This window comes from Triturus cristatus, chromosome 7, assembly GCF_964204655.1.
Source record: "Triturus cristatus chromosome 7, aTriCri1.1, whole genome shotgun sequence".
NCBI lineage: Eukaryota > Metazoa > Chordata > Amphibia > Caudata > Salamandridae > Triturus > Triturus cristatus.
In genome coordinates, this window is record NC_140590.1 from 782,552,549 (window position 1) to 782,565,549 (window position 13,001).

General features: G+C 47.6%; 1 protein-coding gene across 3 annotated transcripts in view; it reads left to right on the plus strand.

The window, feature by feature from the left end:
- Nucleotides 1–13,001, plus strand: part of RNF145 (ring finger protein 145) — a 248,514-nt gene that overhangs the window by 81,397 nt on the left and 154,116 nt on the right. For all 3 annotated transcript variants that reach the window (XM_085617590.1, XM_085617591.1, XM_085617592.1), the window contains exons 3-4: nucleotides 7,850–7,958; nucleotides 8,081–8,172. In XM_085617590.1, the coding sequence (XP_085473716.1) occupies nucleotides 7,850–7,958; nucleotides 8,081–8,172 (201 nt within the window). The remainder of the gene's footprint in view (nucleotides 1–7,849; nucleotides 7,959–8,080; nucleotides 8,173–13,001) is intronic.

Consider the following 13,001-nt stretch of genomic DNA (forward strand, 5'->3'; position numbering starts at 1 on the left):
CATTGAGTGGTGAGCTTTCCTTTCTTCCCTCCTTCCTTTTCTTATTGTTATTTGCACATTTTGCTATGTGTTCTTTATGTGATTGCATTGTAGTTTTATGTTTTCTTAAAAAAATAAAATAAAAAAAATTGAGAAATACGGTTAAGGAGAATGGCGACTGCGATGTATCTAAGGAAGCAAAATGTGTTTCTGACTGCTAGCTACTCTGATACAAGCTATGGGAATCTATGAGCGTTCCAATACTGGAGTAAGAAAACAAGTTACTTACCTGTAACTTTGGTTCTCCAGTATTGGTAACGTTCAAAGATTCCCATGCGCCCACCCTCCTCTGGGAAAGCTCAGCCCTCGGCAGGTTTGGTTGTACTGTTCCACAACCGCTACGAAAATCTGAGGCTCTGAGGTTCTCTCGGAAGGGTTCTGTGGGGTGAGGCTAATCTGATTGGCTATTGCTCTATTTTGGTCTCTTTTACAAAAAGAGGTAGATATTCTACAAGAGGGAATGAGGCCTGGGCCTTTTTTCTTTATCTTTTGTACCTACTGCTATGTTATGTTGTGTACCGAGACTCCCATTCCGACGACGGGGAATGATACAAGCTATGGGAATCTATGAAAGTTACCAATACTGGAGAACCAAAGTTATAGGTAATTAACTAGTTTTCTTCCGCAGCAATAGCAGAGCAGTGGAGGGAGAGGGCCCTGTTCAGTGTCCCTGCTCAACAGATGTGGTTGGAGAGAAGGCCATTCAGTCGCACTCTGGCAGGTCGGGCAGTGTATAGTAATTTATTATATCGGGTATAACTGCTTGGGAACCCCTTGTTCGAGGCATATGAGCTGCAGATTACACACTGTGCATAGATCGCCATCTGGTGTTGGGCCAGGATGTTTGCAGTTGTTTTTCTTCTTGGAAAGTCTTTGGAGGTCACGAGGTATGTGACTCCTCCTTTGGATCGTATTGCGCATGGGCTTCGGCTCCATCCTCAGATTGTTTTTTTCCGCCATCGGGCTCGGATGTGATCTTCGTGCTCTGGTTCCGGACAGTTTCCAGTTCTTCTATCGACGCGCAATCCTGTCCCCCTTTCGCAGTATTGTTTTCGATCGCGATCTCCACACTCGACGCGGCTCTCATTGATCCAAGTCTTCGATTCCGGTCGTCGACTAGGGCCGTCGGGCCTACCCAAGCTCCGGTCCTGGCTGAGGGAAAGGACTCCATTCAAAAAGTGTGCTCGATGTGGGTCCAAATTTCCCCACACCGATCTCCATGAAGTATGCAACCTCTGCCTCTCCCCTGAACACGAGGCTCGAGACTGTCCGGCGTACAAGCCCTTCCGGTCCAAGAAAACCATTCGAGACCGAAGGGCGAGAAGAACCATGGCACACTCATCAACCGCAATCCCAGACGACATCTTCGTAGAAGGCGTCAATGCTCCAGAAGGAGAGCGCACTGAGGAGGGCCTCGTCAGCGCCTTCGAGGCCGACGATTCAGATGTCGAGGACATCACCCCGGCACAGAGGGTCGTGAGTACCAACATCCACCCACACCCTCGACGTCATCGAAAAAGGCTTCGGTCACGCATCCGCCCTTGAGCCGCAGCACGACCAAGGACACTGCTTCCCACACTGCGCCTTCGGGCCCGGTAAAGAAGCCTATCAAGCCTTCCGGCGGCTCGGGCTAGAGCTAGCCTACCGTCGGTGCCGAGAAACACTCCTCCGCACTGACGCCAAAAAAGAAAATGGCCTCCTCCTCGGCACCAAGCTCCACGCCGAAACACTCGGCGGCGAAAACAAACGCCAGCTCCTCGGTACCGACACCGTCACCGGAGCCGACCAAAAAACATAAAGCCATCAACACCCACACCTCGAAGCCGAAAGTCATCTCGGAGCCGAGTAAACAACCAGCCATTCCGAAGCCGCACAGTTCAAGACAACTAACTGATGCAGACTCCAAGACAAAAAGGCCTACGGCCCGATGCCTTAGTCACCGACAGACCGGACACTCTCTGAAGAACTATTTAGGCCTGATCCATTACAAAAAACACTGGTCAAGGACCCTAAGACTGGACATTTGATGCTCAGCATCAAAAAGAGACCGCTGGATAAGCCTGCCCCAGCTCCACCTCCAAAGAGGAAAGACTTTGCTACCTCCCCTTTGAGAATTCCTTCACCCCCTCTTCCATTGGCTCCTCTGCCTCCTCCTTCTCCTCCCCCCACCTCATCATTCCCCCACACCCTCTCCGGATGATGATGATGATGATGTCTATGATGACACAGGGAATGAGCCCCATGACCAACCTACAGGGGACCCCTCTCCGACAGGCTCCCCAGACCCATGGGACGACTATAACATTCCATACATCACTAATGTCCCGCAGGATGATCTCTACCCTTCGAGACCATCCCCACCTGAAGACTCAATGGGGTTTAACCAACTACTCCAGAGGGCTGCACACTACCACGGTGTGGATCTCCATACTGACCCCGTGGAGGAGGACTTCCTCCTAGATACCTTCGACACAACACACAGGGGCACTTCCATCCTGCCCATGCTCAAAGGCGTTCTCAAGCATGCGCCGGAGGTCTTTAAAGACCCGGTCAGAGCCAGGGTCATCAACCCTCGCATCAACAAAAAATATAAGGGCGCCCCTACAGACCCCACCTACATCAGAGGGCCAGCACCACTAGATTCCCTAGTAGTGTCCACTTCAAGAAAGCGTGCAAACTCCCAGGCATCAGGCGAGGCACTAACACCTGATAAGGAGTCCAAACTCTTGGACGCATCGGGCAACCGCACTGCATCCCAGGCTGCCAACATATGGCGCATCGCAAACACACAAGCGCTTTTGGCAAGATACGACAGGGCACATTATGATGAATTAGAAGCCATAATGCAACACCTCCCTGATAAATACAAAAATAGAGCCAGCTGACACCGCCTCTAGGGCAATTAACACTAGCGTCCTCCTCCGTCGGCATGCCTGGCTACGGATTTCAGGTTTCAAACCAGAGGTGCAAGCTTCCATCCTGAACCACCCCTTTGACCAGGAACATCTGTTCGGCCCAAAGGTTGATGAAGCCCTAGAAAAAATGAAGAAAGATACAGATACGGCGAAGTCTATGGGAGCCTTATTATCGCACCCTCCCAGGCGCTCCTTTCGCCGCTCTTCCTTTTGAAGCACCTCCAGAGGCGGCTACTCTGACACCGCTTCTACTTCCTATAAAGCCCCTACCCAATCCACCTTTACAAGTGGTTACCAAAGAGGCGGCTACAGGGGCAACAATAATAAAGGCAGAGGCAAGACAAACACCTCCTGCTCTGCCTCCACCCCTGCCCAATGACTTCCCTCCACTCCCCCCCAGACCATCCCACTCCGGTCGGGGGCAGACTCCACAATTTCCTTCCTGTCTGGACTACCATCACCTCATAAATGGGTAAAGCAAATAATTCGGTCAGGCTACTGCCTCGAACTAACATCTACCCCTCCAAACATTCCACCAAAACAACCTCCAATGTCACAGGAACATTTAGCACTACTAAAACAAGAGGTAATCTCACTCCTACAAAAGAGTGCGATAGAAATAGTTCCTACCATCCAAAAAAATATGGGAGTTTACTACCTATATTTTCTCATACCAAAAAAGGGATGAAACTCGAAGGCCCATCCTAGACCTCAGACCCCTAAATCACTATATACACTCAGACCATTTCCACATGGTCACACTCCAGCAGGTACTTCCACTGCTCTCCCAAAACGACTTCCTGGCCACCTTAGACCTCAAGGACGCCTATTTCCACATTCCTGTTCACAACGCTCACAGGAAGTTTCTCAGATTTGTAGTGGACGGTCAACACTATCAATTCAAGGTGCTCTCCTTCGGAGTCACCACAGCACCACGGGTGTTTACCAAGTGCCTAGCAGTAGTGGCAGCACACCTGCGAAGACGCATTTCTGTCTTCCCAAACCTAGACGACTGGCTCATGAAAGCCAACTCATACAACCAGTGTGTACAACACACTCACGCCACTATCCAACTACTTCACGACCTGGGCTTCACAGTAAATCACATGAAGTCCCATCTGCAACCATCCCACGTAAAGCAATACCTCGGTGCCGCAATAGACACCGCAAAAGCGCTAGCCTACCCCAGTCCTGCCAGGATAGCAAGCATTCAGGCTCTCAGTGCCAAATTTCAACCAGAACACACTCTTCCAGCTCGAGTGTTCATGCAACTTATAGGAATGATGGCCTCTTGCATATTCACAGTACCACACGCAAGACTCCAGATGCGTCCTCTCCAAGAGTGCTTAGCGCGCCAATGGAAACCGGCCCAGGGTCAATTGACAGATCTGGTGTTGGTAGACGGTCGTGCCCATCTCTCTCTGCAGTGGTGGACCACCAAAAACCTTTCCAAAGGGCGACCGTTCCTGGACCCGGTTCCTCAGATAGTACTAACCGCGGACGCATCGCTCTCCGGCTGGGGAGCTCACCTACTACATCACACCATGCAGGGCATGTGGACACCTCAACAAAAGTTACTTCACATCAACCATCTGGAGTTACTAGCCATATTATTAGCCCTAAAGACTTTTCAAACGCATGTCTCAGGCAAGGTCGTCTTAGTCCGTACCGACAACATGACAGCCATGTACTATCTACAAAAACAAGGCGGCACACACACACTCAGCTAGCACAGAGCATATGGAGATGGGCCATACCCCAAAAAATCTTCCTCCTAGCCCAACATGTCCCAGAGTCCAGAAAACTATGGCAGATCTGCTGAGCAGACAAACGCAACAAATCCACTAGTGGGAACTCCATCCACAAGTTCTTCACCCGTACTTTCAAATGTGGGGGCATCCACAGATAGACCTCTTCGCTACCCACGAAATGCCCAAGCTTCGCCGCCAGATATCCACACCCATTGTCCAAAGGCAATGCGATATGGATGAACTGGTCAGGCAGATTGGCGTACGCTTTTCCGCCTCTCCCACTCATTCCCTTAGTGGTGCACAAACTACAACACTCCCTCACTCTCATCCTAGTAGCTCCAACTTGGGCCAGACAACCGTGGTACACCACACTGCTGGAACTATCTGTAGTACCGCACCAAAAGTTACACCTCTCTCCATGCCTCTTAACCCAGAACCATGGAGAGATCAGGCACCCAGACTCCGCTCAACCTTGCGATCTGGCTCCTGAGATCCTAGAATTTGGTTATCTGAATCTTCCACCTGACTGTATGAACGTCATTAGAGAGGCTAGGCGACCATCCACTAGAGCTTGCTACGCAGCCAAGTGGAAACGTTTTGTGGTCTATTGTCATAACAATAACTTCAATCCCCTACATGTGTTCAACACATCATAGGCTATTTACTACACCTACAAAGATGCAATCTAGCCTACACGTCTATTAGACTGCACCTTGCAGCTATAGCAGCTTATCTACAAAACAGGCAACATCTATCACCTGCCATAAAAGCCTTCATGGAAGGCCTCAAAAGAATAATTCCCCCCAGATTGCCACCCTCACCTGTGTGAAACCTAAACATCGTTCTCACTAGACTAATGGGGCCTCCCTTTGAACCTCTACACAAATGTGAACTTCAATTCCTAACCTGGAAAACTGCTTTTCTTGTAGCCATCACTTCCCTCAGAAGGGTCAGTGAGATAAAAGCACTCACCATTCAAGAACCTTTTCTGCAAATGCACCATAACAAGGTTGTTCTCCGTACTAATCCAAAATTCCTCCCTAAAGTCATTTCTCCCTTTCACCTAAATCAATCTGTGGAACTACCCGTATTCTTCTCGCAACCACAGACCGTTGCAGAAAGAGCTCTCCACACATTAGATGTCAAACGAGCCTTACTCTACTACATCGAGAGAACACAACCCTTTCGTAAGACCAAACAACTGTTCTTTTCCTTCTCACCACCACATAAAGGCAACCCCATCTCCAAATCTGGGATAGCTAGGTGGATTGTCCAATGCATTCAGATTTGCTACCACAAAGCAAAACAAACGCTATCTGTTCCCCCTAACGCCCACTCTACACGTAAGATAGGGGCTTCCATGGCATTCTTAGGGAACATCCCCTTAGATGATATCTGCAAAGCAGCTTACATTGTCAACACCGCACACTTTCACTAAACACTATTGTGTAGATGTGCAAACTAAGCAACAAGCTAGTGGGGGCCAGGCTGTACTCAAAACATTGTTTCAAACCACTGCAACAGATACTGGTGGTCGCCGCTAGGGATGGGTACTACTGTGCTATACACAGTGTGTAATCTGCACCTCATATGCCTCGAACGGCAAATGCTACTTACCAGTATGCATCTGTTCTTGGCATGTAGAGCTGCAGATCTACACACGCCCACCTGCCTCCCCGGCTGCCTTTATCTGTTTAAGTTTATCTTATTTAGATACAACACACATGGGCATCTTCACTGTTTATTACTACGCTCCATCATTTCCCTGCTGGCGAAAAACAATCTGAGGATGGAGCTGAAGCCCATGCACAATACGATTCAAAGGAGGAGTCGCATACCTCGTGACCTCCAAAGACTTTCCAAGAGGAAAAAGAACTGCAAACATCCGGGCCCAACACCAGATGGCGATCTATGCAGTGTGTAGATCTGCAGCTCTACATGCCAAGAACAGATGCATACTGGTAAGTAGCATTTGCCTTCCTCGATGACGGCATATAGAAAAGGCCATTCTAGGGAGGTAAAGGCCATTGAGGCATCCAGGAAGACTGAGATTTTGACATCAACGTTTATTAAATACACAGGGTGGTAGGAGTCAAAGTGATCTGCAGCTTTGCCGAGTTTTAACTGTGTGATAAGGGTATCTTTGAGGGAGTTGGGAAGTGCACCCGTTTCTCGTGCCTCATGGTATGCTTTTAAAAACTGAGGTGCTAATTGAGCTGAGTATTTTTTTATAGAATTCCAAAGGGAATCCATCTCTACCAGCAGCCTTGCAAGTCCCGATAGGGCAGCGGTGATCTCATTGAGGGTAAGGGGCGCGTCCAGGAACTGTGCTCTCGAGCATATCTGGGATGGTGAGGTCAGAGTACACAAGTTATTCGCTATGGGAGTTGTTGAAGCGTGATGTGTAGAGAACGGGGAAGTAATTTACAAATTTTCTAGGATGTCCTCCACCTCATACAGGGTCAGCGCATTGTTATTTTGCAGCTGAGTGATCATTGGGATAGTGTGGCGACCGTGCAGTATCGCTGCTAGCGTTCTAGTGGGCCCCTCTGTTTCCCCATCTTCTCTGGCACGGGCATATTTGTGCGCATGTTTCTACTCCTGGTCTTCTAGAGTTAGGAATTTGTTCAGTTTGCTGTGAAAGCTTGCTATTTCTTGTGCTTCTGGGGTTCCCGCCAGGTGCTGTTCTAGGGACTTCAACTCTTGTTCTAATGTATCAAGCTGGTTACGTAGGGCTTTCCAGACCCCATGCTGTTTGGCAATGCAGATGCCTCACATTTCGGCTTCCCCCGTAGTTCCCACACGGAAAACCGACCCTTCATTAGCTTGAAGGAAATTCAAAATTTCGGTCTGAATCTCCTCTTTAAAGGAGTTATCCAGGAGTGCCATCGGGGATAGGCTCCAAGTGAAAGCCATTGTTCCAACTACATAATTAATGCATTGTGCCCAAATAATAATATATAAAATTGCAGTGAAATGGATATGTTGATATAGTGTTATGGGTTTGTGTCCTTTAGTGATAATGTTGTGTTTGGGAATTGTACAGTGATTGGGTTCAGGCAGGGATATTGAGATATTATTGAATTACCTAGTCTCTCTTATGACTGTTTCACATGCATCCTCCTGTATTATTTATTTTTACAGGTTACATTCTGAGTGTTGTTCTCCTCACCTTACCACGGCAGCACCTAGCACAGCTCTACCTTTACTCTTTAACAGGCTTTCTACTCTACGCAGGACACCAGATCTCCAGGTAAGAATCAGGATGAGGACTGCTGTGAGTTGTGATCCGCTTTGTAAAGAGTATTGTGTGGCTCTCTGATGAACGAACGTCTTTACTAGTAGATATCTCTTCTTTCCCCAATTTCTGTTCAGAGATTACGTCAGGAGCGAGATGGAATCTGGTTATGATGGTCCCCTGTACCTAGACCCTTTCTCCTTGAACCGCTTCACTACCGCTCTCGTGGGTGAGTATCTTAGAAGTCAGTCTGTGAAAGAATACATTTCTCCTCTGTCTGCCGCCTCTCCAGAGGCATGGCTGGGCCCCGGACAACGCATGAACCTCTTCCCCAGGCATGGCTGCAGGTATACGTTGTCATGACAGTGTCTTTCTGATGGTGTGGGATTGCTGTGTCATGGTGTGACAGTGCCATTCCCTTTATTGTGGGGGTGGATCTCTGCTGGCCCTGGGGCAGATAACTGCTGACAAAAGTGTTGCTAGTGTGGCGGTGGCTCTCTGCTGGGGTGGCGGTGGCTCTCTGCTGGCGTGGCGGTGGCTGCATCTCTGCTGGCGTGGCGGTGGCTGCATCTCTGCTGGCGTGGCGGTGGCTGCATCTCTGCTGGCGTGGCTGTGTCTCTCCTTTTCAGGAGCACTAATGTCACATAGCATGACCAGTCCTCTCACAAATTATGAAAGACCTCACTGAGGTGTGGCTGAACCGCTCCTGTGGCATGGCTGCATTTGCCTGATGATTGCACTTATCTTCAGTCATGCCGGGCCCTCTTCCCTGCACGGTTCCAAATTTCTCTTGGATTGGATGCAGTCCATGACTGCACTTTTCTGATGCATGACTAGCCCTTTATCCTGGCATCACTGCACCACTCTGTATGGATATGAATGTGTTTATTGCTAAATGACTGTGAACAATAGACCGTTAGACTTGAACATTTTTTCCATGGATTGTAAGTCTCTTGTTTCCACTGCTTCTTAATGTGTGCTTTATTTTTAGGTCTCGGCTAGCGTAGGCTGCGCAGACATGCGCAGTCTCGCTGGCGAGATTTAACGTTTTAGGTTAGATTTCTCTAGTGGGCTTTAAGCCCCACCCCTCCTTTCCATTGGCTGGCGTCACCGTTTATGCTAAACGGTGGCCAGCCATTGGAAAAGAGCGTCTTGTGACGTACACTTTTCGAGCCGTCCCAGTTGGACTAGCTGCCCCGACTTACTGCTGGCGTGAAAGGTTTTTTTATCTTTATGGGGCCAAACACATGGCCCCATAAAGATAAGAAACCAGTCATGCGAGACAGTCCAACTGAGACGCTCTAAAAGAGAGTTGTTGTTGGCGTTGCAGCGCGCGCCTGCAGTGTCGGGGACCCGGGCTCACTCCTCCCGGTCCGGCGACTGCTCCGCTGGCTTTACTCTGACACACGAAGGCATGTGCTCTGGTGGGTGTTGCCAGTTCTGCCTGTACAGAGAGTTCCCTGTGCTTACTAAGAGACATAATCCATGACAAGCAGTTACGAGCATACCACGCCAAATCCTAAATAGGTGTCCTTTTCAGACTCAACAGCCACCACTGTGGCATGCTAAAGGGCGCCGAGCGTTACCTCCTCCTGGAAGGAAGGCAGGGATCTGCAGATCGGCAGGAAAGAAGCTCCGTACACCTCCCTCCACCTCACATTCAAACCCCAGCAAAATGGCTTCCCGATTGTACTTGGCACAATTATTATTATGTGGAAATTCAGCGGCATAAGTCAACTAAAAAGGGCTATTGCTCAGGATGATTTAAATTGTGAAAATGTCAGCTATGCTCCCTGCCAGAGGTGCCGTGATTTACACCCTAAGATACCATTCCACTGCTAAGAGAGGCCACAAAACGGCAATGGCTTCTGTTAAGCACTGATCAGGATTCAGGGCGTGGTGTCCGCAGTCCGCCATCTTTGAATGTCTGCGACCGGTCGATGGTGCCTGGACTGACGGACTGCATGAACCTTCACGTGCAGCCCAAACCGCCACGTCCTTCAACAAGGGCATTAGACAGCTTGGAACGGGTTTAACCGTACAGGGGCTTCTTTTTTATTTCATTGTACTAGTTTGGCTTTCGGAGATAAAGCACATGAACGCGTCAATACATATTTGTGCATATTTATTCCGGATCTGTTGTATGTTATGTATGAGGGCTCGTGGAGTGCGGCTGGTGCAGTCCATGCGGGAACATACAAATCCAGAAAGAGAGACCTAACGTCATTCAGTGTAATACTCAAAGTAGTAAACACAACCCACGCTGGGGTACTAGATGCATACCTGCCAGCTTGTTATTTTTGCTTTTCGCCATGGTGCTAAGCATCCTACTAATGCTGTACTGCATGACTAAAATGCACTGGCAAAGCAAATAAGTGTCAAAGGCCAGGCCTACTGGCTTTGATAATGCTTATTAAACATATCTCTTCTTGCTCCCGAGCCTTAAAGTCCTCTCCTCTGATGCTCTAGCAAACACCGGGTTTATACCAACCCTCCGGTACCTCTCATTTGCCCCTCCTTCTTGCCACTGTCTCCACATCACCACACTCTCAGATTATACCCTTCTTTCAGCCACTCCCCCTCTGTCCTAAATAGCAGCATCTGCTCCATCTACGTTTGCACACACTTTCTACAAATATTCATACTGTCTCTCTTCTCCTCCATCTCTATTTTTTCCACTAATTTAAGCATTTTTTTCCGCTACAGCGAATATATTTCTTTTGCACCGTGTAGCATTGTCGTTATCCTTTCCTCGCGCCCTACTCCTGGACTCATTTCCTCTCTGTTTTTTCCATTTTCTCCTGCTTCGCTTGGTCTTTGCCTTTTGCCCCCACCCTCACCGGTCCACTCCTATAATGCCCCTGCAGCTATCTGGTTGACAATCAAACCCCAAATCTCTAGCTCCCCATATCTCCACTCCTTCTTATCCCACAGCCCTGTCTTTCCTATTTAAATGACAACCCTCCCGAATCAAGCGGAAGATTATCACTCAAGGGTTTTAGCTCCCACCTCCTGACAACAGACATTAAAAAATCTGATTACCTCTGCTGAGCCTTCAGTCAGTGTTGCCAGGTCTGAAATTTACAACGAGCCCAATCTCCCTTGAAAGGAAGCCCAAAACCAACTTGGCCTTTCAAAAGAATCCCAAAAAGCCCAACCCTTCTCCACTCCCCTAGAAACGCTTGCAAAGGAGTATAAACATTATAAAACCGAAACAGCAGTTTTTTATCATGCATTAAAATACATACACGCCTAGTCTTTACACATATAGCTTTAGTGAATGACATGCCGCAGGCAAACGGCCCTAGGGACTATAGCGCAAAAAGCGTGCATTCCATAGAATAAGGCTTCCGATGCAGCTATGTTGTGTGTTTGTGTATATGTACGTGTTTGTGTGGGTGTGTGAGAGAGTATTTTACACACCCGGTCCTGTATTCATACATTACTCTTCAGAAGAAACACTTCATTGCAAAATGGCTCCTGCTTTATCGATTCCACGAGTCCTTTTTTTCGCTTTTGTGTCGGACGACCTGAATTACTTACGGGCTTTAAAAGGGGCCCGAAAGGATCACCCTTTCGAGCTAAAAGTAGCCCAGAACGCGCGAAGAGCAGATATAAGCAAAAAAATTGGCTTGCCATCAGGAACACTGCTTTCAACTACAGTTGACTTAATAGATGAAATACACGAATTCAGCAAGTGAAGCACTTTAGAACAGTACTTTATCATTTCAATTTATTGTGATATAATTTGTTATGTATAATAAATGTACCGACATTCGCATTACTAAAGGCACTAAAAACAAGCATTAAAAATGCAATAGGTCTAGCCTTTTATTAAGTTAAAGCCGTTTGCTTTGCTATACAATACCATTAGCAAAGCAAATGGCTTTAACTTAACCAAAGGCGAGACCTGTTGCATTTTTCATGCTTGTTTCTCAATGAATGTAATGGTTTTGCTTTGTGTCGAGTTTGTGAGGATCCTTCAAAGTTAGTGAACTGTAGGAATTATAAACAGTTGCTGGTAATGCCATGTCTTTACTTAGATTCAACACTATGAGACCACCGAAAGTGGTCAGAGCGAGCCTGCCCAATGCAATATATATGATGATAGACATATGATCAGAGCAACACCTGAATAAAGGGATGGTGCAAAGGCAGGGGCATCGCTTCACATGAGAGTTTTGTGTTGAGAGGCAAGAGTCTTGAAGCAGTAAACAAACTAAGAGTGATAGTTTCACGTAGAATTGGTTGACATAGAGCTGTGGCCTACTGAAAGGCAAACTCCTTGAGAGTGGATAGGGTCCTTCCAATAGTCTTTGGGCTTACCTTGGATTTGACAGGACAGTTTGATTTGTGCCAGCTTCTAAAAACCTGACATAAGCGGACCACAGTAGCATATCCAGGGTTTCCCTTCAAGAAGCTGTGCACGCCTGTGTAGGAGGTGATTTGCAAAGTTCTTGATGTTCTTCGTTTCAAGGTTAAGGACTATGCACCAGGACTGAAGAAGAAAGTATGGTGCTGCTTAAGAAAAAAGACATTTTAGTGTCCTCTGTCTAGAATACTTCTCTGCTCAGCCTGAACCAGATATCAGAACATTGCTATAAGGAGGTCTGAGAAGCTGATCTTGTCAAGGCCAGAACATAAACCACCTGCCCAGCCCAGCTTGCAACTTAGTCATTGTAAGGTTGTTTTCCCAAGCATCTGGGCTTGGTCTCACAACTGATTGTGTCTGCTTTCTGCAGTTGGGGTTCAACAGTATTAGCACAGGAGGTGTTGTGCAGACTTTGCTGCACTGGTATTGTGTAGCCAGAGTTAGATGTATGATTGTTTATATTCTCATATTCCTTTGTTTTTGTGGTATGCGCTGCACTGGTAGGTTTGTGCTAGAGGTGTACATGGGCTGTACATGAATTGCTGTGAAGATCATGCGATCCTAGTGCTTTATGAGCACTCCAATTGTGCATTCTATAACTGGACATATCTAATGCTTCGTTGTAATGCACTTCTTTGCCCCAAGTTGCCAGATTTCAGATAAATAACATCCCTTCCAATAAAAAT